General features: G+C 36.5%; 1 protein-coding gene across 3 annotated transcripts; it reads right to left on the minus strand.

Annotated features, from left to right (window-relative positions):
• Positions 1-12584: 12584 nt before the first annotated feature.
• LOC113041625 (uncharacterized) lies at positions 12585-24321 on the minus strand. 3 transcript variants are annotated; one of them, XM_026200257.1, is made up of 5 exons: positions 24158-24321; positions 15709-16038; positions 15429-15604; positions 15271-15338; positions 12585-14314 (listed from the first exon to the last, which is right to left on the minus strand). In XM_026200257.1, the coding sequence occupies exons 1-5, from the start codon at positions 24189-24191 to the stop codon at positions 14308-14310; spliced, it is 615 nt and encodes a 204-aa protein (XP_026056042.1). In that variant the 5' UTR covers positions 24192-24321; the 3' UTR covers positions 12585-14307. The 3 variants fall into 3 exon arrangements, with proteins under 3 accessions (XP_026056042.1, XP_026056041.1, XP_026056043.1); XM_026200256.1 differs by lacking the exon at positions 24158-24321 and adding an exon at positions 16583-18568; XM_026200258.1 differs by lacking the exon at positions 24158-24321 and adding an exon at positions 17413-18565.
• Between the last annotated feature and the right edge of the window lie 3388 nt (positions 24322-27709).

A 27709-nucleotide genomic window follows, 5' to 3' on the forward strand; every position in this document is an offset into this window, starting at 1 on the left:
TTCATCAAAACTACTGGAAAACATGTAATATTGTGAAATATTATTTAACATTTTTTTTATTTTAATATAGATGAAAGTGTAATTATTTATGTGATGTGCAGCTGTATTTTGAGCATCATTCCTCCATTCTTCAGTGTCACATGATCTTTCAGAAATCAGAATAATATGATGATTTATTATTAGAATTATCACAGTTTTGCTGATAAATATTATTTTGGAATCTGTGATACTTTCTTCAGGATTCTTAGATGAATAAAAAGTTAAAAAGAAGAGCACTTTGGAGCATGTTCGCGACTCGGTTGACTCATCAAGAGTAAAATAAATTCCTGTTAAAAAAATACATAAAAAATCATTCTGATCCTAATCTCTGACTGGTAGTGTGTGTATTTGTTTATATATATACTCCCACTAACACAGGCAAGGCAAGGCAAGTTTATTTATTATAGCACATTTCATACACAGTGGTTTTCATACACAGTGGTGCTTCGCGAACAGGCTCCGTAAGTGCCGATCTGAATCAACCGAGTCGCAAACATGCTCCGAGGTGCCGATCTTGAATCAACAGAGTCGCGAAAAGGCTCCGAAGTGCGATCTGAATCAACCGAGTCGCGAACAGGCTCGAGATCCGATCTGAATCAATCCGAGTCGCGAAACAGCTCCGAAGTGCGATCTGAATCAACCGAGTCACGAACAGGCTCCGAAGTGCCGATCTGAATCAAACCGAGTCGCGAACACGCTCCGAAGTCCCGATCTGAATCACCGAGTCGCGAACATGCTCCGAAGTCCCCGATCTGAATCAACCGATAGTCGCGAACAGGCTCAGAAGTGCCGATCTGAAAACTTCGAAACTAAAAAAACAAACTCTATTTCTCTAATAACTCTACAATTCTATGAAAGACTCAGATCAAGTATCTAAAAATAGATCACTATAGTAAAAGAGAAATAATAAGAGGAGTGAAGTTTCCTACCGTTCTGCTGTGTTTGGTCCTCACACGCGCAATTACAAAGCTAAATCAATCATCTGTGCTAATTATTATACATTTACTTCATTGTCAGCTTCTGGTTCTTCATTTATTATTGTTCAGTGAACTGTTTGAAACAAAAAAAAAGCTTTTATTTCAGTAATAATTCAAAATTATCAAAATAAAATATATAAAATAATGGTTTCTATTTTAATATCCTTTAAAATATAATTTATTTCTGCGATGTGCAGCTGTATTTTCAGCATCATTCCTCCAGTCTTCAGTGTCACATGATCTTTAGAAATCATGAAAATATGATTATTCTTATTAGAACTATTAATAGTTGTGCTACCAAATATTATTTTGGAATCTGCTACTTTTTTCAGGATTCTCGATGTACAATTTTTTTTTAAAGAACAGTGTTTATTCAAAATATACAGTATTGGTCAAAATAATAGCAGTACAATGTGACTAACAGAATAATCAAGGTTTTTCGTATATTTTTTATTGCTACGTGGCAAACAAGTTACCAGTAGGTTCAGTAGATTCTCAGAAAACAAATGAGACCCAGCATTCATGATATGCACGCTCTTAAGGCTGTGCAATTGGGCAATTAGTTGAATTAGTTGAAAGGGGTGTGTTCAAAAAAATAGCAGTGTGGCATTCAATCACTGAGGTCATCAATTTTGTGAAGAAACAGGTGTGAATCAGGTGGCCCCTATTAAGGATGAAGCCAACACTTGTTGAACATGCATTTGAAAGCTGAGGAAAATGGGTCGTTCAAGACATTGTTCAGAAGAACAGCGTACTTTGATTAAAAAGTTGATTAGAGAGGGGAAAACCTATAAAGAGGTGCAAAAAATGATAGGCTGTTCAGCTAAAATGATCTCCAATGCCTTAAAATGGAGAGCAAAAACCCAGAGAGACGTGGAAGAAAACGGAAGACAACCATCAAAATGGATAGAAGAATAACCAGAATGGCAAAGGCTCAGCCAATGATCACCTCCAGGATGATCAAAGACAGTCTGGAGTTACCTGTAAGTACTGTGACAGTTAGAAGACGTCTGTGTGAAGCTAATCTATTTTCAAGAATCCCCCGCAAAGTCCCTCTGTTTAAAAAAAGGCATGTGCAGAAGAGGTTACAATTTGCCAAAGAACACATCAACTGGCCTAAAGAGAAATGGAGGAACATTTTGTGGACTGATGAGAGTAAAATTGTTCTTTTTGGGTCCAAGGGCCACAGGCAGTTTGTGAGACGACCCCCAAACTCTGAATTCAAGCCACAGTACACAGTGAAGACAGTGAAGCATGGAGGTGCAAGCATCATGATATGGGCATGTTTCTCCTACTATGGTGTTGGGCCTATTTATCGCATACCAGGGATCATGGATCAGTTTGCATATGTTAAAATACTTGAAGAGGTCATGTTGCCCTATGCTGAAGAGGACATGCCCTTGAAATGGTTGTTTCAACAAGACAATGACCCAAAACACACTAGTAAACGGGCAAAGTCTTGGTTCCAAACCAACAAAATTAATGTTATGGAGTGGCCAGCCCAATCTCCAGACCTTAATCTAATTGAGAACTTGTGGGGTGATATCAAAAATGCTGTTTCTGAAGCAAAACCAAGAAATGTGAATGAATTGTGGAATGTTGTTAAAGAATCATGGAGTGGAATAACAGCTGAGAGGTGCCACAAGTTGGTTGACTCCATGCCACACAGATGTTAAGCAGTTTTAAAAAACTGTGGTCATACAACTAAATATTAGTTTAGTGATTCACAGGATTGCTAAATCCCAGAAAAAAAAAATGTTTGTACAAAATAGTTTTGAGTTTGTACAGTCAAAGGTAGACACTGCTATTTTTTTGAACACACCCCTTTCAACTAATTGCCCAATTGCACAGCCTTAAGAGCGTGCATATCATGAATGCTGGGTCTTGTTTGTTTTCTGACAATCTACTGAACCTACTGGTAACTTATTTGCCACGTAGCAATAAAAAATATACTAAAAACCTTGATTATTCTGGTTAGTCACATTGTACTGCTATTATTTTGAACAATACTGTAAATCTTTCTAACAATATTAATCTTTGATATCACTTCTTATCAATTTAACACATTCTGAATAAAAGATTCTAAGATCTAATAAAGAATAAACTTTCTTATATAAAAAAAGAAAGGATAAAAATTTACTGACCCCAAAACTATTGAACTGTAGTGAATATTGTTAGAAAATATTACTTTTTTAAATAAATGCTCTTCTTTTTAACTTTTTATTCATCAAAGAATCCTGAAAAAAAGTATCACAGATTCCAAAATAATATTTATCAGCAAAACTGTTGATAATTCTAATAATAAATCATCTATTCTGATTTCTGAAGATGTGACACTGAAGACTGGAGGAATGATGCTGAAAATACAGCTGCAGATCACATGAATACATTACACTTTCATGTATATTTAAATAGAAAAATGTTAATAATATTTCACAATATTAAATGTTTTCCAGTCTTGCTCTTTCTGTCTCTCTCTCCGTTATAGATCGCTAATTGGATTCCAGCTGATGTCCATCATTCATCAGTACTGAGTGAATGCTACAGAGATCCAAGTTGTATAAGACGGCAAAGAAATAATGCTGGAGGACTGATGGCTATGCGCTCACTCTTTATCCTCATCCAGATTGGTGTTATTTTGTGTATCTCAGTGTGACAAAGTGTGGTCTTTATTAACTTTGTGAATTAACTTGTCAATTACAAACTATGAGAGAGTGTGTGAACGTTTTTATGATTCTTTTGTGTTCTTTTTTAATTTATGTAAATACCTTTGATTGTATTTCTTAGGAAGTGGTTGGGAGAGGGTACTATTTGTTTTGAATACAATTTTTTTTTTATGTTTATGGTAGACAGGGAGATAGGTAAGACTCTGTCATTTCTTTTCTTTTTCTTTTTTTTTAGTTAAGGTCATTTAGAGTTTCTGTGTTTAGCTAGAGGGTTTTTTGTTTGTTATGTTGGCCTGGCCTGGCCCTCTCCTGAAGATTTGCTTCCTTTGTTATTAGTAAATTAAGTTATTTGCTTAATTTAGTGTTTGTGCTTTTCTGGATCAGGGGATTGATGTGACCATCAGACTTTTGTTTATTTACATTTTGTTACAACTTCATTTAACCCCTAGATTAAAAGTGAGGTTCGTAACAATGAGTAAAATAAATTCCTGTAAAAAAAAACATTAAAAATCATTCTGATCCCAAACTCTGACCGGGTAGTGTGTGTATATATATATATATATATATATATATAAGCCCACTAATACACTAGGCAAGGCAAGTTTATTTATATAGCATATTTCATACACAATGGTTATTCAAAGTGCTTTACATAAAATAATCAAAGAAAAAAAAAAAAAAAAACAAGCAATTTTAAAACTTTTAAAATGATTAAAAAATTTACTTAATTTAAATTCATTTAAAAACAGTTACAAAGTTATTTTACATTAAAAAAAAACAGTGAAAATATAGTGCAATCAGTTCGGACATAGCACAGTGCTCATTCAATAAATGCACAGCTAAACAGATGAGTTTTTAAGTCTAGATTTAAATGTGAATAGTGTTTTAGCACATCTGGTCTCTTCTGGAAGCTGATTCCAACTGCGAGCGGCATAGAAACTAAAAGCAGATTCCCCTTGTTTTGTGTGAACCCTTGGTATTTTTAACTGACTCGATCCTAATGATCTGAGTGCTCTGTTAGGTTTATATTCAGTGAGCATATCTGCAACTGCAGTTTTTAAGGAGTTTGGAAATGTCCCAGAAAGAAGTGAGGTGTTCACCACTTCTAAGAGATCTGCTTCTAAGCAGTTAAGCACACTGTTGAAAAAAGATGTGGGAAGTGTGTCAAGATAGCAGGTATGTCTTCCAGAATGTTGCTATCAATTGCTTCAAAAATAGACATAGTATCTTTTTGATATTGTGGCTGAATCTGTCTAACCTCTGCATTACTTGAGGATGTGCTTATCGCCTTCCTGATATCTTCTCAGAAAAGAAGGATGCAAACTCATTGCATTTGCTGTCTGAGAGCATTTCACTGGGAATCTGACTACAGGCTATGTCTCGTAACTTTGAACGCTCCTCTGGTTTTAGTTGTGTTTTTGTTAATTTTGGTGATGTATAAATAAAGTCTTCCCATCTGCCTGCACTTGAGTCTTCGCCTCTTGTGATCCGTGACACTACGTCCTTAATAACAAACAATGGATGAAAAGTTTAGAGCCCTACTGATGATTACATCTAGAGTGTGTCCACCTTTGTGTGTGGGTCCATGTACATGCTGAATCGACAGGTAAAAAAAAAAGCATCAAGTCCAAATATTCATTTATCACCAATTAGCTGTTTGACAAACACTTCCTGCTTCGATGTCCAGATCTGAATTAAAAAAAATCTCAAACATGCTCCGAAGTGCCGATCTGAATCAACCGAGTCGCGAACAGGCTCCGAAGTGCCGATCTGAATCAAGAGTCGCGAACATTATGGTAATGAACCATCTTTTATGGCAAAACGCTTTGAAAATCCCGCTGTACTCACCGAGATTAGAAAAGCAGTCATCAGTGAAATGTTGAACACAACAAAAGGGATTTTTTGTACTGCTCTGGTATTGTGGTGAAAATTAATTTTAGCCATTGGTTCTTCTGATTTTCATTCTTTGGCAGTGAAAATAAAACAAACTTGCCTTTACAATTAAAAACACACTGTCTCCTCGACATGATGCTATCACACCAACCAGAGCGTCTGTGTGTGTACGGTAGGCGGAGATTATTATGCAAAGTGTTCCTAGTGACGTACATAGAGATGGGCAAAAGATTTGAAATCTATAACGACTTGTTTCAGCAATTCAGAGTCGACTCCTTACTTTAGAAGCCAATTACTTTATAAATCGTGTACTTTTTGGTTTAATTATTTGCACATTGTTTACACAGATGGACAGCTACATCATACACTGTAATACAGGTAATTTTTGATTTCCCATCTGTGTGGCTCTTTAAACACGTTATTAAATCATAATTAGTTTTTAAACACTGACAGGGAGCTGATTCCAAGGTTGCATTTATGAAAGATTCAGATCACGTATCTAAAAATAAATCGCTATAGTAAAAGAGAAATAATAAGAGGAGTGAAGTTTCCTACCGCTCTAAAGTGTTTGGTCCTCACGCGCGTCTGACGCTCCGCGGCGCGTCTCCGCCCCTCATACGCGCGTATACAGCACTAAATTAATCATCTTTACTAGTGATGGGAAGTTCGATTCTTTTCCGCGAACCGGTTCTTTCAGACGGTTCGATTCAATAAACCGGTTGAAAAAACCGGTTCATCGGTTCTTTTACGCTCGACGTAATGACGTCATTGGCGATGACGTAATGGCGCCGCGTCTATCAAACATTCAAATATATAAAGTCAGTAATCATAACTTTAGTCAGTTAAAAACCTCATAATCATGAAAAGTTTACATTTGAATTTTGCAACAACACCTAAATACAGTAACAGCAATAATGTGCATATGAGGATTTAAGTCTTGAAGATAAGTAAATAAATTAGGTGTCATCAGCGCAGAAACCATGATCCACTTACTAAACATAATCCATTGCGATGTATTTGCTATTAAATGAACTTACGTTTCGCCAGATTGCCCTTCATCCGAGCCCTCGAAATACCCGCGCTCATAACATTACTAGTACAGAATCATAATCAATCACCAAAATAATCCCTTCGGTTCAGACATGCTGTCAGTCAGTTGGCTTCACGCTGAATCGCGCATGCGCAGTATCATCAGTTCATCGGTTCTCAATTCGGACGCGTCCGACAGAAATTATTCTCGGTTGAGTGTACTGATGATCCGAAAACCGATGCAACCGGTTCTTGACTCGAGAACGAGAATCGCTCTAACCTGCACATGCTGCAGTTCAGTTTCATCAGCTGCTCTACTCGTGTTCATATTCTGTTTACTACAAACTCATTTTGAGAATGTGTCATCATTAACTATAAATACAGTACAGATATCTCATAAATCATCCCTTATTCCTATTAAACATAAGAGTCTTAGAGTCTTAATTATTGTCCAACTTCCCTGAAAACCCATTTGGCCTATAGATTATATACAATATACAGATTGGAAACATTAATCTAAAAAATAATAATAAAAAAAATCCAAATAAAATATAGTTATTTTATCACACTTTCCGATGTTTAACAAAATACTTACAAAATTACACGCATGTGCAGTATCATCAGTTCATCGGTTCTCAAATCGGACGCGTCCGACAGAAACGATTCTCGGTTGAGTGTACTGGTGATCCGAAAACCGAAGCAACCGGTTCTTGACTCGAGAACGAGAACTGCTCCAGCAGTGGGCGTGTTCGTTCATTATCTGGCTCGGCTCGGTGTTCATCTTCAGTTCGGTCTTCACAGCAGTTCATGCAGTGTACTGTTTGAGTAAATGGATTACCTCGGGATATTGGTTTATTCTGACTCAGAGGGAGTGTCAGTCACGTTAAAAAAGTTAACAGCTTAAGTCATTTGTGAATTTATGCTTATTGGAGACGTGAACCGTTTCAAACGATTCAGTTCGATTTGGTGAACTGGTTCAACCGGTTCACTAAGAAGAACCAGTTAAATTGAACGGTTCGTTCACGAATCGGCCATCACTAATCTTTACTAAGTATTATACATTTACTTCATTGTCAGCTTCAGGTAGTTCATTTATTATTGTTCAATAATAAAACTTACTAAAAACATGTCTTCTATATCCTCAGTTGTTGCATATACCGAGCTGCAACGGACACATTTGTACATTATTTTCCTTGAAGCCATTGTGCGAGTTCACTTTAATACCGCGTGCTTTATATACATGTTAATGCTGAATGGACTGCAGTTCTGACACACCCACCAAACAAGAGAAAACGCATGTTAAACCCTGTTGCACACAAGTGCACGCCTTTTCCAGGAAACACGATGTTCAACCATGAAACCGTAGCAAAGCGTTGCGCACCGTTTTGAACTTGAACATGCCCCAGGTAACGCAGAGAAAAACGTACCCCATTAGAGACTTCCCCCAGCAAGGAGGAGAAATTCAAGAAAGTTCTAGGTCATTCTCGAGCTCCAACCTCCCGCTCTCTCTCGTGAAGCCAATAAGGAAGTGACTTAAACTGCAATTCATCGACTGGCCGCTTGAGGCTGGCTTCAAAAGGGAGTCAGTCCCCTAGACTCCCCATGTTAAAATGCCCCACTTTACAGTAGAAAAAAAACTTTTACAGCCTGGTGCAAAAAATGATTTTGGTCTAAATAGCTAATTTTGCCGTTCATGACAACTGTGAGGCAGGTGAATTTTTTATATCTCATCTGTTTAAATTATATTAAGACTTTTAGTTCTGCCAAATTAAAGGTGTGACCACTTGAGTGACAGGTGGTTTGCTGCTGCTGACACTGCCGTCGCGCTAGGTGGGCGTGGCTTCACCAACCAGCTCCCGCCTTTTTTGCCCATTTTTGATTGTCCTGGAGAGTCGCGTGATGACGCACTGCCAAGATGGCGACGGCCAGCTCTGCACAATTTAAGCCAAGTACACATAGACAGTAAAAGAAATGGACACAGCGACCCCATTGGAACTCAATTGAGACAAATGAAGCCCATTTTTAGCGTTTTTTAGCACTTCCGTTTCTGACGCGCAGACTCAAACTAAGCTTGACGACGTCAGCAACCTGTCAGACAGATGTAAATCTTCTAGTAGCTGTGCGTGCAAACTGCCATCGTTAATCTTGCAGAGATGGCGAGATTGAGCGGGGAGTTCTTTGTCGTGAGTGAGCAGGAGTAAGTATTCTGATTAATTATTTTGTATAGTATTTTTAAATGTAACGCCAGTACGCCATATTAAGTTAATTGCCTGCGAGCTTCTCCTCCTGTCTGTACGGTAATGCGACAGAGAGCCGAGTGGTTATGACGCAATCGTTAGCCTATTTTTTACAAAAACTGTTTCTACGGGGCCATAATGTAACATAGAAGGTAATGGAGCCCTTTATACATTGTCGTGTATCTTTAGAAATAAATAATGGACAAACAGAGTCTTTAAACGCCTCATATGTAAAGTTATTCGCTGTCAAAGTGATGCCAAAATGAAGGGGAGTCAATGGGAATGCTAGCGCAAGTGAAGTTCTGCTAAAAGATGGCGGCCGACTTCAATTTCCGGTCGACTTCCTTGCCGCCTGCAAGTACACCCATAGACAGTAAAAGAAATGGACACAGCGACCACATTGGATTCAACGGAGACAAGTGAAGTCAATTAGAAGCACGCACTTCTTGGGGGTCGAGCGTACTGCCCCGACTCAAACTGAGCTTAATGACGTAGATGTCACGTGAGCAACAAGTCTTTTAATCGCTGTGCCAAGAGAAATCTGAATCCCCCACCGAATCTTGCAGACGTTGTTGAACAATTTTGTCCCGTGTCTTTTATGGACTCTCTATGGGCTTCTCCCTTGACTTTATGCCTCCATGTCCCCCCGATAACGTCAGCCTCATAGACAGTAAAAGATTGCCTGCGAGCTATATAATAATAATACACTTCCGCGGAATGTGTATTTGTTGGTGTTTTAACCACAAACTCATTTCTTCCTGTATCAGTCAGCTGCGCTTCTTCTGTTGGGCTCTTTGAGGGCTGTGGTGGATAAACTGATTGCAGTCAGGCTATAAATGAAGTAAATATAATTCATAAAACAGTCTAGATGAGGGAGACTGGAATAATGCATGTCTTAATCACAAACACAGACAATAAATTCAAGGTTTCAATTCCTTCAATATAGATGGCCAATGAGAACTGCTGGATCTTAAAACGGCTACAGTATTCTGTCATGAAATGCTCTTACAGCAATACTGAAGATCCAATCGCAGCTTTATTGTAGTCCCAAAACAGTAATCCACATCAAGGCAAAAAAACAAACAGAAAATCATGCACAAGGTAATCCACAATCATAGAACCCAGAAAAACGAAGTACCACAAACACAAGATAACAGAACTCAATACTGCAGAAACCAAAGACACAGACCACAGCGTATAAATACAGCTGAGCTGAGTATCTCAACCACACACAGCTGAGAGTGATGGACCAATGACAGGAGCAAGGGATGATGGGAACTGAAGTCCACAAGCACTGGGCAGTGTCCTCTAGTGTCTGTCATGGAGACTCCAGCAGAAGACCTGGACGATTCACTGTGTGCTGCAGTCACTTTTGGTAGAGGCCTTATGACCTTACTTTTTAGGCTCTGATGTCAAGGCAAAGGTAAAAATTGCAACATCATCCTTTAAAGTGAACACAGAACCAATAAAAACCTAAATGTCTTAGGAGGGAGGGCAGATGTCATTACTGTGTCTCGAAGCAGCTCCTCGTCTCTCCACTGAACTCATGGTGCAGCTCCTGAGGTGCAAACTGTGCTTATCTTCCTGTTGTATTGTTTTAGTAGATTTGTCCCCACCTCACTGGTCCGTAGGTGACAGAATGCCAAGTGAACTCCTACATTCTTCTAGATTTATGGTCTATATCAGTTTAAAAACACTAAGATCAGTCACTAAGATAAAAAGCTGTTAAATAATAGTTCATTGTTGAAAGGTGTTTTCTACTATATAAAGTTGGTAATGTCTGATCTTGTGGTCAATGTGTCACTTCCTGATGAAACTGAAAATTTTCGCTGATGTTCATCAGATGAGGAAGAGAACCGACAGAATCAACACACTTATAATAATACCTGATAACTGATCAAAATGTCCTTCAGTATGAGGGTTTTCACTGTGCTTTTCATCAGTATGGAGGGTAAGATATATATTTGAAGTACATTTTCTGTTTGCTAGCAGTATATTGTTTTAGTGGTTGTGGTCACTGGTCAGGTGATTTACTGGAACAGTTTGTAGAGAATTTATATTATGCAAGTCTTGTACTTTTCACAATTTCCCTTTCATAACAGTGTTTCTGAAATCTGAGATCTAGAAACAGTAAGATACTGCTCTTCTGTGATCTTCTGAAACCTCAACATAGATCAGTCTAGAGATAGCTTTCTTGAGACTACTTTCAAACTGTAAAATGTAAAGTTCCTTGTGCTTTTTCAGTTAAACATTTAGAGAGGTTTTCACTCGCTTGTGAAAAACAGCAGCATAATGTACAGTTACCATTATAACAGATGCATTACCTGTTTGGAAAAGGGACTGTTTCCTGACACAGGTTTTCATTTTCATTTGAAATATGTAGTCAGTGAATGCATTTTGTGCCAAAGCAATGATAAAAGACCCACAGTTGAGCCCACATTCATGTTATTATTATGCAATAATGTAAAAAGCGAGAGTACAAGTAAAATGGTATATCTAACCAGATTTAATATTCTCTCAGCTCTTGTGAATGGCGATGAGTTACAGACGGTGATGGAGGGAGATGTTCTCACTCTACACACAGGAGACACTGAGAGTTTCAGTGAAGTGATGTGGCTGTTTAAACGAGGTGATCAAACTGTTCGTATCGCACAGATGTATCAGGGTTATGAACCCTTTTATGATAAGAGACTAACCAGCAGAGGGAAAATGAACCCAAAGACTGGAGCTCTGAGCATCTGGAACATCAGCAGCAGCGACTCTGGACTTTATCAAGTTTCTCTCCACAGTGGATCCGTCTCAGAGAAAAGATTCAGAGTGGATGTTTACAGTAAGTTTTAGCTTCATATGAAATAGCAAAACTATCTGTAATATCCAGGACCACTCAAAGGCACATTTTAGCAGTTCAGGGTAGCAGCCTTTTAGAAACCCAACAAAAAAATTTTTTTTAATTAATTTTAATTATGTCTTTAATTTTTGCAGTGGTAATTCTGAATTTCTTCTTCTTTTCTAGCTTAAATGTGTTGCTTCTGCAGTGTTACATTTATACATTCATCAGACGCTTTCATCCTGAATATCTTTAATTGTGATTTAATGTCCACATTACAAGATATAACATCACAAAATATCAACAATTGTAATAAATAAAATTACAGTAACGGTAATCAACATACATTGATTAAAGCAACTGTATGTAGTTTTTAGGCTCCTGTAGATTATACAGTGACCACGTTTCTTTTCAAATATATTATAAATGTATTTTAAGTGTCTCTGTATATTATTTTATGTACTATATTACAATAGACAAATAATAATGTCTCTTCATTATAATTGAACAATACATTCAGTTTCAGGGTAGATAAAAGAGTTTAATAGATACATTTTTTTTTTTAAATTATCATTACAGGGGGATTGTGTACACACACTGCCAAAACACATTTCAGCTCAAACAACTTGCAAATGGGCATGTAGCATACGATAATCCCTTAAATACATAACAACAACAAAGTAGACTTGTGTACAGCATATCTGTGCAATAATCTGTTCATACACTACTAGTGAGGAGTCGGTTCCCAGGACAAACATTTCTCATTTCATTGCTCATTTCATATTGTGCCAGCAGTCATTTATACATTGTTCAGCTTACAATTTAGTTATTCCTGCAAAATCCACCTCAAAGTGTTGTTTTTTTGTTAAAGGGCCTGTTTCTGCGCCTGTCATCAGGTCTCTTGTTAGTGTAAACCAACTCAAGGTGAGTCAACAGATTCCCAATCAAACCCAAATATAAAATACTAAACTACCTCTCTGTCTAATGAAACATGTAAAAATCATTATTTACAAAAGAAGTGGCACAGACACCCTACTGTCACAAATATTCCAAGGATGAAGACAATGATGAAAATTGAACAAGGTTTGAATAAATCCACAGAATGCCAAACTGTGAGACAGCTGTGTAATACACAGACAGTACCAGACAAATGAAGATCACACAGCAGCAACTTAACTGCAAGACAAATAAGGGCCATAATGATGAACACCTGAGTAAATTAAATAAATTGCAATGACAACTAAAGAGTGGCGGGAAAACTGAACAAAAAAGACATGTGACTGAAGAAAACCAATGACAAGTCCATGAAAACACAACTAAGTCCATGATGTAACAAATCAGAAACGTGACACCTACAGCTTCCAACTTTTGAAATATTATTTTTATTTTATTTACAGAAAATAAAAAGGTTTTCTGAAAATTAACCTCACAAAACAAATCTCTTTCAGGTTCATTCAAGCAGTCACAGAAGATGGAGGAGACCTGTTCTGTGTTCTGCTCGGTGAAAAATGATCGAGACGTGTCTATCTCGTGGTATAAAGGAGGAGAAATCCTGAACCAGTCCAGCAATCCTGATCTCAGCATCAACCTCAGTTTATCATTAGAGCTTCATTATAATGATCCAGAGACCTACAGCTGTACAGCTGTCAATCCAGTCAACAAGAAGAGCATCCGTCTTCACATTAAAGAGATCTGCCCACGACAGGAAGGTACAAAAACTACATTGACCACAGAACTCTCTTCCTGCCACAGTGACCACAGCCTCTGATTGACAGAATTGTTTACGAATAACCTCATATCTATATAATTTCTCTTCTTTATCAGATTGTCAGGATCATTGTGGTGTCACTGAGGCTCTGGTTCGTCTGGTTCTCTCTGGTCTGCTGGGAATCGTTACCGTTATCTTTCTGTTTGAGCATCTGAGGTTCAGCTCATTTCGAGGAGGAGCTGCTTCTGTATGATGAAGGAACTGTTATGAGTCAAACAATGGCCAAAAACATGATGGTGATGGAACGCTACCAGAACTGTTGGCAGTAAGGCTGAAAGTGTAACTTGAGGAAACCATTTGGGACAGGGACATAAAATGTCTCAAATCATTTTGACACTGAAGTTGGTGTTCAGGAGAAATATCTGAAAACTGATCATCTATTCCTGACACCCTTAAAAAAAAATTAATGAATGAAAAAGGGATGTTTGGTCCCTTCTAAATATAAAAACGTTGCTGTCTGCCCATATTTATCCACTCATTACAGAGCAGAACACACTGCTGAAATGTTCTGTGTCCGCTTCAAAAATGTATGTAATATTTTCAGCAGTAATATCTCTTACACGCTCACAGCAGCATGTTGTGGATGTATTGGCAGTAGCAAGTCTCAGTACTTGCTCTACAGCAGCGTAACAGATCTATTCCTCCAAGACCAAATACATTAACATTGTCATGTACATTATCATGCCATCATCATGACAGAAATATTTATATATAAAAATTATTATTGCTGCTGCTATTATTATTACTACTAGTACTATTATTATTATTGATTAAATGAAGTGCATCTGGATGGGTGCTGTCAAGGTCTTCTGGTTTCTTCTCCTGCATGTCTACCAAGCAGAGTTTCTCAGAGGATTCATCTCTCTCACGTTTATCTGCTGATTATAGAAAAAGGAGTTTTGCTTTATTAGTACTTATGTCAGTGAAGTGACCCAAATTTGTTTTATAGGGCTATTACGTTCAACTTAAATAAAACAAAGAATATATTTACTTCAACTGCCGCTTTTTTATGATCTACTACAATTATGTAGTATCCATAACGCGTTTCTCAACACATACTGGTCATAAATTTGAGCATGTCATTGAACATTTGATATTTACAATGATCGACAGCTCGACCAAAAATGCATAGAAAATGTAGTTCATACAGACAATGACTTGGATACATCTGAGAAGATTGTTAATTTTGAATTACAATTCATTTTGACGCTTTCTGTAGGGCTTTGAAAAACAGGTTGATGTAATTATCCTGCAATTCTAATAAAGAACATGTGGTAACACTTTATTTTAATGTCCAATTCTCGCTATTAACAACCCTTAACTACGACTTTAGCCTCAATCAACTCCAAATTGTCTGCTTATTAATAGCACAGTTAGTAAATTAGTAAGGTTGGCTTAGTTTAGTTTAGGCATTGGTTAGGATAAGGGAGGTTAAATATGACCATGAAGAATAAGTGTTTTATAAGTTTTAATAAACAGCCAATATGTTAATAATAGACATGTTGATAAGCAACTAGTTAATAATGAGAATTGGTCCTTACACTAATGTGTTAACGAAAATGTCCACACATTCAAATCTCAAAAGGCAAAATAATGATACCCAAAACAATAAAACAAGGTTTTATATACATGTGTGTGTGTGTGTGTGTGTGTGAAAAACTATAGCAATGAGCCTTATGAATGACCGTCTGTCAATGTCAGAAAGTTTCTTTTAAAATATCTGATAAATTGTAAAGTCTAAATTGTCGCAGATTGTGAAATTTTAAATCCCAATAAAAATAATGTTTTTTGATCTTGATAGAAAAGCCAAGGACATCTAATCCAGTGGACTGACCTCCAGTGACTGTCTCCCACTTCTGAATCCACTGTGCTGTTGAGGAAAACAAGTTTCTTCCGGTTTTTCTGTAGAGGAATGAGAGATTTAAATCACACTAAACTGCACTGTAAAATATGATCACTGCTGTTGCTACATTTTTGTGTGATAAAATGTACCTTTTTACAGATGCATACACTGACAACAGTGACCACTATGATTGCGATGACCGCTAAGATGATGACCAATGAGATGACCACTATGGTGATGATGTATGGTGGGCTGACTGTGATGTGTGGGCTGACTATGATGATGAATGGTGGGTTGACTGTGACGGACCGGCCATCAGAAGACTCTAAAATTATTATTTGGAAAGGAAAAAAGTAAATAGCTGAAAGTTACAGTTTAACCAAAATAAAGTTACAGCATCTATACATTTTAGCACTTTATGCTACTAACCTGTGAATACAACGGTGAAAGTTTCCTCGATCACGTTGTTCCCGATCACTTCGACATTGTATGTTCCTGCGTCAGTGGCACTGGCATCACGAATGATTACAGAAACATTTTCAGATCCAAGCTGGTGTGAGAATCGGTCGGTGTCGATGGCGGTGCACCCTCTCTTCTTCTCAATGTCAGAGCAGTAGCGGAAGATGGGAACTTGTGTGCCATTTTTGTTAAGTTTACAAAACGTCACTCGATTGACATCCCCCATTTCAGGTGTTTTGACCGGAAGGGTGACGTTTTTTTGTCCTCTTTTTACATCCACCGTCATGTCGCTTAGGGCACCTGATAAAATAAATTTTATATATTGCTTAGTGACGTATTTTACCTTTAAAAAAAAATAATAAAAACATGGTGCGTCTCAATCCGCTCCCTTGTTCAATAGTAAGGGTGATCAGGGAGTGGGTCATGTTAAGGGCTGTCCCAATCGCGAAATCTTTCCAGTGCACTGGAACGTTCGCTCCCTGAAAGATTCCACAAAGCCCCTAAAAAAATAGGGAGTGTCTGCTCTCACTATGTTCCCTTACCGGAAATAATGTCACATTTCTGAAGCACGAAACAAATCACACGAGCCAACTTGCTAAATATAATGACACGCGATAGAAGATTTGAAAAAGACAAACCTTTTTTATTTTTAGCATATTACAACAAATACACATCACTAAACAGGGATTGAAGACATCTAATTAACATTTATTATTAATATTAGGCTGAAATATTGTAAAAACTTGGAACAGAACGATGTGTTTAAAGAGAAGAAAAAAATAATATCAAAAAAGAGATCATTTCTATGTGTTGTATATTAATTCCACTGATGTTGTAGGCTTACGTAATGATGTCACCGGAGTTCGAGTGATCACTGTCCCAACATGCATTGATCCAGTGAACTTAGTGTCCGAATTCATGTACACCATCTAGTGATTCATGAGCTGGGGTGCTGATTGAGACGCCGACAGTCTCACTAAACTTTGCCATCGCAAAATTTATACGGACACTGGTATAAGATGTCACGCTCTCTGGCTTCTTTTTTTAACATAGTTTTACAAATGATATAAAATACATATGTATAGGCTACAAAATGTACAAACATGTAATCTACTTCACTTTACGCTCCAATTGAGCACAAAAAGTTAGCGTTCTTTTTAATTCAACATGCCGAACTTCTATTAATCATAGTGTTTAATACGTGATACGAATTCACAGGTCAGTGTTGACTGTTGAACTGAGACGCACGAAATTCTTTTCGAAGCGTGTTTCCGGTTTCCGTGTCAGCGGAACTCCAGAGATCAACATTACACGTAAACGCTAATGCTAAACGCTAGAATTATATTCGTAAACGCTAGACTTACTTAATGCTTTACTTACCGGCGAGGGCAAGACCTGTTTGAACGTGAAAAAGCGGCGCATTTTCATTATTTTTGTTCGGTTTGTCTCTTGATATAGTATCAGCGGCTACGTGTGATTCGATTGTCACTGAAGCTCCAAATTGTTTTAAAACAGACTGGACTATAAGTAGTAGCTAAGGCGGAGCGGTGCGAGTCCCAAAGCCTCTTTAAGTCGAACCTCGGATACAACATCATAGCCTATCTTATGAGTACTTTCATAAAGGTAACTAGATTCAGCCTCTTGTTGAGTTATGCCTAAAATACTGTTCTTTACCTTCTCATAGCAGTTAATACAGTATGCACGTTTGTTGTTGTCCTTCGTGTAACATTCCCTTGAAGCTTCATATAGTCTACATTGATTTCAGGCTGTGCTTTTCTTTGTTCGTTGCGATATTTTAAAACTGAGACATTTATCATTTAACGTCAAAAACGTTATACTGTGAAACAACTTTCATTTTTTTTATGATTTAATTGCTGTAGTTACTCTGTTCTGAACAACAAATCCTTGTTTTTCCATCAAATGTAGGCTATTCTAACTATTCGGCTGAATAAAAAACATTTGAACTTTTTACTTCATTACCTCAGGTTAGCATCAGTTAGCTAGCCAGAGTTAGCATCAGCTAATAACATTTTTCAAATAGGCTAATATAATTTTGTAATTCATAATTATATTATTCTTAATTTTAGGCTAAAACTGCCTACATACTCTGATTTAGCTGTGAATGTATAAAACAAATTTCTGTCAAAAACACCTTTGCTAAAAATCGAATAGCTAACATGAAAACTCAGGACATTTTTCATACTTGGTTTAGAATTTGTCATTGTTACTTAAACTATGAGAAATATTCTGGACACATTTAACTTTTGTTTCAGAGAAGAAGAAGAAAAATACAGCCCCTTGAAAGCCCACTCTACCCTAAAACATAAAAAAGCTCCACAGACAGATCGGTGTTTGACAAAGTATCGCAAGAGTTGTAGACAGCAGACGGCTCCATGTGTTTTCGATTTTCTCTCGCGATACTTTGATGTTAAACACCAACCGGTCTGCGCAGCGCCAGTTCATGTCGAACACATCCAGTCTTCAGTATCACATGATCCTTCAGAAATCATTCGAATTAAATGATTTGCTGCTCAAGAAACATTTATTGTTGTTATTATTACGATACCTGTTTAATGAAAGTGGAAACCGTGATACAAAGACTGTTTTCAGAATTCACAGATGAACAAATTTTGGAATTCAGCACTTTTGAATGATATTTGAATGTGAAAGCATTAAAAATGTTTTTGTTGTTGTTGTTGTTATTACAATTTTACACAATATCATACGTTCACGTCATCACAGATTATACCAATATTCAGTAGGATCAAGGCCATGGCCCATCTTGATTCCAGGACATGTGAGAGCATGTGCAATGATTTTTTTTTTTTTTTTTTTTAAAAAAAACACATGAAAATGCAAGAACAGTGGCATTTTTGTTTTAATCCATTTTTTATATATATATACCAAACTTTTCTTGATGAAAAATGTGTAATTTGCATAGTAATGTGTTTTTGGGGCAACATAGAATGAACAAATAAGTGCAATATTGGGAGTAATAATTAGGAAGATTTTCATAATATCTAATATTTAATAGGAACATTGATATTTTTTTTCCCTCTCTCTATTCATTTGTTGTGTCTCCCAAAATGTGTAATAAACATGCTTTAAGTCCCGGTGTCCATACTGTGGATGAAATCAATGTTCTGTTTCATAACAGGTCATGTTTTGATTTGAAACCAACATTTTCCTGAGATGTTGATTTATAACACAATTTGGAAATTAGTCTTTATTTAAATAATTACAAAATATATTTCCATAAGGGTGTTACACTTTCACTAAATTAATGTCAGCCATTTTTAAAGGCCAAGGAGAGGGAGTGGTCACGGTGAAACATCCAATCATTTGATATATCCTAGAAAGCCATGAATGTGTTCTGTACAGGACATCCAGACTTAAAACTGTGAAATGTAACATCAGAGAGAAATCGATAAAAAAATGGCTCCTACAGAGGACAAAACTGGTAGTCAGGAGGATATACATAAATACACACATAACTTCTCCCAACATTTAGACTGATTTCATGGAGTTTGTTGATGGTGCATAAATCCCTGTTTGCCATTTGTTATTAATTAGGAATATATTACAGGTTTCAGATCCATCAGAAGTATTACTTACCACAGAAATCCTGGCTTGTGTTGATTAATATCCTAACACACCAATCATAGTAGACACTGGTGTACATAAAACAGTATATTTTATACTTTTTTATTATGGCCATGTATTTTATATTCATACAGTTGTGTTGTAAATTTTGTGATGTACCTTTACCCCATCTGTGGATAAAACTTAACACAGAACCAGTTGCTCTCTTTATTCAGTAAAATGCAACTACTCTCATGAGTGAGTAACTTCTATCTTCAACATGAAAATATACAAATTGCTGTATGGTCTATTTAAGCCATTTGTTATAAAAATGTAAAACATTTACCTGTTATTATAAATTTGTAGAATAGAATTAAAACATTGTGAAAGTACTGCAAGTTGCTGATTTCACAGCTTGACACACACATCAGAGTCAAAATGATTATCGTCTGAATAACAGTGCATCACCTGGTAAAAGATTTATTTATTGTTTCATATTCAACTACCTCAGGCAAATCAGTACATCAATCATGAACCACAACACAATCTACAGTTTAAATAAACATGGCAGAGGACAGAAACATTCCTGTAGTATGGACAAGTTTCATTAGTTTTTCCCCACAACATCTATATTACTTTCTCTTGCCGTTACAGTTATATATATTTTCATATAAATATTTGATGCATATTGTATGTACTGAAAATAATTTTTTACCCAAATTTAAAAAATCACCAGCAAGCTGAATATCTAGAGTGCTCAACTGCAATAAATATTGCTCGCAGTTAGATATTCAGGGCCCTAGACAGGAATAAAGACTATTAAGTTGTTTCAGTTTGTTATTTGACCAATAGATGACAATTCAATTTTTAGTTTAAAAAAAGGTTTTTGACATATTTCTAAAATATTTGTTTTGTCTCTTTATTATGACAGGTGGCCTAATAAATTTGTTAAGCACTGTGTATGTGTGTGTATTATATATGTGTGTGTGTGTGTGTGTTTTTGATAATAGAAAAAAATAGACCCTTTTTTTTTTTTTTAAGTGTTCTTTCTTCTTGGACAACCAATCACAATCTTTAAAAGAATAGGTCGACCTAGCAACAGGGTTATCCCAGCCTTGTTGCTAAGATGAAAGTTTTTATCTTTTCCTTGCTTAGAGTTGCTCTCAGATTGGTCCCGAATCATTCTTATTCTAAGATTTCTAGTTTTAAGCCAAATAAGCCCAGATTTCAATTAAAATTTTAACTGAAAACTAGATTTGTGAATTTTTTCACAGCTAATCTCTTGTCCATGAACCCCTCAGTAAGTCTGGTAGTCAGGAGTGTGAAAAATAGGCGCTCTTCATGTTTAATGACTATTTCCCATAAACACTGAGTCTGGAACCATATAAAAAAAAATTTGTAGATAAAAATTGATTTGTGAAAACTTTCACAATCGCATATCACGTTTCAGCATTTTAAACTGCTCTATCCTCTTTTTCTCATGTGATAATATAAAGGTGGCTGTGCCAATGAATCCAACGGTCCAAGGTATTCCTTAATCAGCACATAAGAATAAAATTTGTCATGTAGTCGTGTCATAATGGGGTCTAATGGACTATTGTCATTTGTGAAATATTTCACCGTACAGTTTTAGTCAGTTACCCTCAACATCACTATTCTGATTTGTGAAACGTTTCACAGTTTGATTAATTAACCTTTTACTAACTCCTTAACTACACTATTCTGGTTTGTGCAAACTTTCACAACACAGTTTTAGTCAGTTAACCCTTCTCTGAGTGATTAACTTCCCTTTTCTGATTTGTGAAAGGCTTCACACTACAGTTGTGGTCAGTTAATCCTTCCATGAGTCCTGAAAAATCACTATTATGATTTATCAAAGGATTTACAGTACAGTTAATTAACCCTAACCTGACTTCTTACTTTTACAATTCTGATTTGTGAAGCCTTTCTCAGTGCAGTTGTGTAAGATTAGTCATTCCCTGAGTGCTGAACTACACTATTGCAAGTTCTGAAAACTTTCATAGTATATTTTTGAAAGTGTAAGTTTCCACAAATCAATAGTGATGTCAGGGACTCAGGGAAGGGTTAACCGACCATCACTGTATTCTGAAAGAGTTTACAACAGTGGTGAAGTCGGGCATTCAAGAAAAGCTTAACTGAATAAAACCGTACTTTGAAAGTTTTCACAAATGAGAATAGTGATGTTAGGGACTCAAGGAAGGATTAACGGACCAAAACTGCATTGTGTATAGTTTCATAAATCAGTATGGTGAAGTTAAGCCCCTTTCACACTGCACGTTTGACCCGGAAAATTGCCAGAACATTGCTGGATCGCCTTCCGTGTACACAAACATGTCCCGGATTGATCCTGCGTTGGGGATCCGGGTTCAGTACAAGAACGAGCACTGTGTGAACAAAACACTCGGGGAAGGGTTAACTAGGGCCCTATGAAATCAGTTTTATTTTTTCCCAAATTCCGTTTTAATTTTTCATGTTTAGGGCCCTATGAAATGTTTTATTGTTACCTAATTCTGTGTTTTAGCAGGTCTTATTATTTAAATGCATAAAAACAACTTAATTTATTAATTTTTTTTCTTAAAATAGCATTTTTTCTCCTCAGAAATTCTGTTGTGTATTTACATTTTTCTGGTTATCAAATTATTTATTAATTCATCTTTTAATTATTGAAAATTAAGCAAACTTAATTTTTTGGTAGCAAAGGGGATTTACTCTTAAAAATAAAACACGGAAGAAATGTTGTGTGATTATTCCTTAAAAAAATAATGTTTGTTTCATTTTAGTAGTAGTCGTAGTAGGCTATGTACTTTCTGCTGAACAATAGTAGTACATTTCTGGCAGATACTTGGCTTTAAATTAAACAGTGAATACCTTTACAGTTCTGTGTATGTGATGACGCTAGTTTTACTCTGTTCTGTGAATCCGTCTGCCTTTTCTGCATCGCAGAAATCATAGGGCCCTAGTTAACTGGCCAAAGAATGTACTGTGAACCTGTTATTGGTCATCTGTTCATGGAGTCCATTCTGTCCTCCTGTGTATATTTTCTCTGTGTATGTGCATGTTTGTGTTACAGGTTCCTTGTGATCCCTTCCTGGAGGCTGCAATTGGTTTTCCTCACCTGACCATGATATAAGGACTACCCCAAACACTCAATCTCTGTCATTATTGTGCCATCATGTGTGACTGTATAGCTCATTGCCATTGCACTATCATCATCATCATCCATTTAGTCTTACTGTCTTACCAGAGAGATTGTGAGCCATTATTTAAGATTGTTGGTGTAATTGTGATTCCGATCTGCTATACTTGTTAACTTGACCCACGCCTGATTAACTATGATTTGGGTTCTGTTTTTGAACTGACTGCTAAGGACTTATGTATATACTTTTTGTAAATATTCTTGTATATAGCGTTGCCAAATTGAGGGATCTAGGGGTTTTGATGCCATTTTATTTTGCATGTCTTTTTACACTGTTTTTGTTTTAGGGAGTTAGGCAAGTCTGGACTGTACAAAAGTGTAGATGTGTAAAAAAAGATGGTGGTTTGGTTTGTAACTTTGGCCTGGTCTGCCCCAACACTAAACCCTTGTTGAAAAAAACGAACTCCATTATAGTGAGACTTTCTTTCTCTTCCTGTTATGGCAGGTCCCTAGATTTTAAAGTTCAAATTACAACTATAAAAACCTTTTTCGTAACCGAAACCTTTCATAAATCAAAATAACGATCTGGACTCAGGAAAGGATTAACTGACCAAAACTGCATTTTGAAAGTTTCACAAATCAGGCTTCATCTAAAAATGATTTATATTACCAGTAAATTTTTAGGCAAGTACACTGTAGGTCCACCGTAAGTTAAAAAAAAACAGGGTAATGATTCACATCTATATTTTTTAACTCGAGGCAATGAATTTTTTTTCCATTGTATCAAACAAAAAAATATAGATGTGAATAATTACTCTAACTTTTGTTATAATTGAATGAATGAAACACTTTTTTCAGTGTAAGTGCAACCAAAAATTCAAGATGGCACTGGTTTCAGCCTACTAAGAGTCCAATGTTTATAACTATATGCATTATAAAGTTAAGATTGAAAAGAGGAGAAAAACTAAACAAAACACTGATGTCGGACCAGACAACTGCGTCACATGATATTTAAAAATCATGAAGAATTACATGCGATTTTATTTAGATGTGTAAGGCAGCACACTGCTGATTTATACCCATTGGAAAACTTAATAGCTATGAAACCGCAAGCTATCTTTACTGCGTTGCTAGATTGGTGAATGGGTATATGGTTACCCATAAATGGGACGCTACATTTTATTCAAAACATATTCGATATCTCTAAATATCTTTTGGCTTTAATAAGATTCAGAATCAGTAAACAAGAATTTAATCATGAATGAAGCGTCCTACGTGATTTCTGTTGTTTCCAACAATAAAGCACTTGAACAACTAATAATTAAACAACTTTAAAACCCGAAGTAGGAAATTTCCGGTAGTAGGCTACGTGATGCAGCGTAACTCCGTATATTTCAGAACAGCGGCCTTTTATGTGAAAGAACGATCACAGCGCCCGAGTGACGCATTGAATCAGCTTAGTGCGTTTGAATGGATTAAAATCTGTTTAAACGTTAGTTTATAAGTCATTAAAAACACTTGAAACACGTCCTTTTTTTTGAGGAAGCAGCACTGGATCTTTCGGACAGGTGATTAACATTACAGTTTTAAGGGGCTGAGACGACAGATAGTGGTTTAAGACACACAAACAAGGGTCTATAACCGTTCCTGCCACCACCTGTTGTCAAATATTACACTTACTTGAAATGAGGAGAACTAGGAGAAAATGGCGCATCCTTCTTTAGTGTGTGTCTCCGTCTGTGTGACGGTGCTGTGCTAAAACTCGTTTAGGTGGAGTACACCTGCGACCTGATTGGTCCCTGCCTGTGTTAAACTCCACCCTCAACAACAAGCGTCAGTTCGAGAACGTTCCGTCAACTCTTTTACCCATGTTTCCTTGTTTTGTAGTCTTTGATCAGATTTCAGCAATAGCTTTCACATTAGTCGGTTTCCTGTTCGTTATTTTATGTTTTCATTGACTTGGGACTGAAATCTAATTTATACATAGCCTATAAAACTATAGTGATTTCTCGATCCATTGACTTGTCCATTCAATTAATTATTTACAAACAAAATATGGCCAAGCAAATGTTAATTCTTTGTGCCACAAAAAAATTATAGTAATCCAAGTTGTGATAACCAGCTCACTGCCTCCGTCTAAATCCTAGAACACCTGAGTTCAGAAAATGAAGTAGCCAAAACAGCAGGATATTTGGAGTTGATTTAGACAAGTTTCATTAAAGGGTAAGTTCACCCAAAAATCTAAATTATGTCATTAATTAACTCATGACGTTCCAAACCGTTTATTTATTTATTTATTTATTTTTTGAGTGTATGGTCAATAAAAAAAGGAATGAAAAAGATGGACGCAAAACCTGTTTGTCATGTCTGTATTTGGAGAAACGCTGAGCTAACTTAACAGCTAACTTAGCAAGAGGGGTACCTCCATTTGATCAGGATTTTTCTTTTTTTTTCTTTTTCTTTTTTTGTGGCTGGTGTCGATCAACAATGAAAAATATAAAAAACATTACAGATTATTTAAAATATGATACTATCTTTCTTGCTGGCAAATGAAATTAATAAAGAAAATGAACAAAAGTATTCATTCGGAATATTTCATATTTATTTTTATCTGAATGATGTGATGATATTGGTGGGTTATATTAGCTGGATCTGATTTTTGAGGGGGTAAACCCTGTGCAAATTATGGTCCAAAAAATGGGTGAACTATTCCTTCAATGCTAAAAGAAGGTAACATTTTTTTCTTTAGTGTCTATTCTCCAAATCATTGGGACATACTCCAAATTAAATTTCATGATCGTTTTTCCAGTGCAATGATGCTGTCATGTTAGTTGTTGACGACTTACCTGGTTTGTGATAGATTTTATTAACCGTGGACACTAAACAGTGAACATTGCGCAGTGGTAGCATGCGTAATTTCCACTAAGGAGGCAAATAGTCTATAAAGAACCTCTCGGGGTTTCCTGCATTTGCTGATTCAATAAAGAACTTACACATTACAATTACCTAGAAAATATATTTTAAGATGAAAAAATTAAGAAGTAATGCATGTTGTGATAAACAGCTCACTGGTCCTGTAAGAAATATAGATTCAGAAAATAAAGTCAATTGCAGGATACTTTATACAGAATCCTAAACTTCAGTAATCTGTTTAACACATTCGAGAAGGAAACATAAGAGAGTTTGGCCACTTTATATTTCACTGATGCTTTACACATCCTTCTGACATTCAAATAATATCTCTAGGATTCCCTCATATTTTAATGCATTTTGCAGATTAATGTGTTTGGTTATAGTTAATAAGAAACAGCTTGAGGATATGTATCTAAATTTTAATATAAATGTTTTAAAGGTGAGTTGATGGGTGTTTGGGAGGTCAGTTTTACAGCACATCGCTCACACACTGCAATCTTTTGGTGGAAACCATGGAAACTAATTTCATAGGTCACCTCCTCAAAATCCTATTTGTTCATTTGCAGGTGCAGCATCGATAGAACAACAACTCAACATAATATCAGTATCAACAAATAGGTGGAACTTTCTTTAATTGTTCAGATTTGCAGTGTAAGTATATGCAGTGACATATATGTAAGAAAAGTATTTTATCATATATCACGTTAACAAGAACACTTGAATGAACTTCAAGCTTTGGAAACACACTTTGGGACTAGGGATTTTTTGTGCCTTATGCATCTCATTGAATGTACCGGACCCAAATTGCACTTGTTTTGTAGAATGACTCAATAACAGGGACACAACTCCAGGGCACCACTATTTTCATGATATGTTTTTTTATATATATGTCATTTACATCATATATTTGATAGTTATTAGATCAACATTTCACAATTAACAAATACAGCCAGGCAGAGTGGTGGGTGCGACAAGCATATATAGTCCGTGACCATAGTCCCCAGGTGTGTGTGTGTGTGTGTGGGGGTGGGTGAGACAGGTGTGCAGAGTGAAGTTGAAGTTGCCTTTCTGATATCTCAAATCAAAGGTTCAGAGTGGCTGTTTAAGTTTATGGTCAATAATAAAATATATATAGATATTTACATCGTGCCAACAGTCATTGTAACACACACTTGTACAATAATCATGTTGCATCTAAAGGGCAGTCGTGGCCTAATAGATAGAGAGTCGGACTTATAACCCGAAGGTTGTGGGTTTGAGTCTCAAGTTGGTGGGGGGAGTAAATAACCAGTGCTCTCTCCAACTTCAATATTATGACCCTTGAACATGAGACTGAACCCCCAACTGCTCCCTGGGACCTGCAGCATTGGCTCTCCTTGTTCTGGGTGTGTGTGCTCTGTGGATGGGTGAAATGCAGAAAAAATAAATAAATAAATTAAAACGGGCAACAAAAATCTTTTTACATTTTTATTTATAGTGTGGAGAACGCAAAACAAAAGTCCATAAAAAACAAAAGAAGCCATTATTTGTATAAGAAATGCTACTAACGCCCTAAAGTGCAGATAAGAGCTATAAGAGTATACAGATAACTGTAAATTATCACATCAAAAACAAAGCAAGCCATAGAGAGGAAATGAAGCAAACTATTACACACAATTGACAGGTTAACAACAATACTGCACCCACAGAAACACATCAGGAACACACCAGTAAAACAGGTTGTCTACTATTTTTTTTTATTGCCACTTCAATCTTTAAAATAATCTTTGATTCTGTGGATGCAGCATTCTTTCAGCTACAGAGCTGTGTTGAACATTCCTGATCTCTGAATCACAACAAGAAGAGCCCAACGCTGAACAAGTCCATAAGGCTAAAACAAACCGCTCAAAACATTCAGAAATAACCGATGTTACATAACAGATGTTCGCTAGGTTCATCAAAGTCACAGAAGATGGAGGAGTTCTGTGTTCTGCTCAGTGAAAAAAAGGAGAAGTATAAAGGAGAAGAAATCCTGAACCAGTCCAGCAATCCTGATCTCAGCATCAACCTCAGTTTATCATTAGAGCTTCATTATAATAATCCAGATACCTACAGCTGTACAGCTGTCAATCCAGTCAACAAGAAGAGCATCCATCTTCACATGAAGGAGATCTGCCCATGACAGGAAGATAGGCTGACATGAACTCATACTACAATACATTTCCTGCACAGTGTGTCTCCACAGACAAAGACATTTTATGGCACAGAGGATGTTTATGAATAAATCTCTCCTCTTTCAGTTTGCATGTTTTAGAGCACTTAAATATGAGGCTCCAATCT

This window comes from Carassius auratus, chromosome 23 (assembly GCF_003368295.1).
Source record: "Carassius auratus strain Wakin chromosome 23, ASM336829v1, whole genome shotgun sequence".
Lineage (NCBI taxonomy): Eukaryota > Metazoa > Chordata > Actinopteri > Cypriniformes > Cyprinidae > Carassius > Carassius auratus.

Bases quoted from the DNA above. Each gene is read 5' to 3' on its own strand.
- LOC113041625 (XM_026200256.1), bottom strand. From the start codon at position 16,667: ATGGTGTACATGAATTCGGACACTAAGTTCACTGGATCAATGCATGTT. The intron at 16,039-16,582 runs GTAAGCCTACAA...TTATTTTATCAG, and splicing joins AACTCCGGTGACATCATTAC to GTGCCCTAAGCGACATGACG. The intron at 15,605-15,708 runs GTTAGTAGCATA...TAATAATTTTAG, and splicing joins TTTCACCGTTGTATTCACAG to AGTCTTCTGATGGCCGGTCC.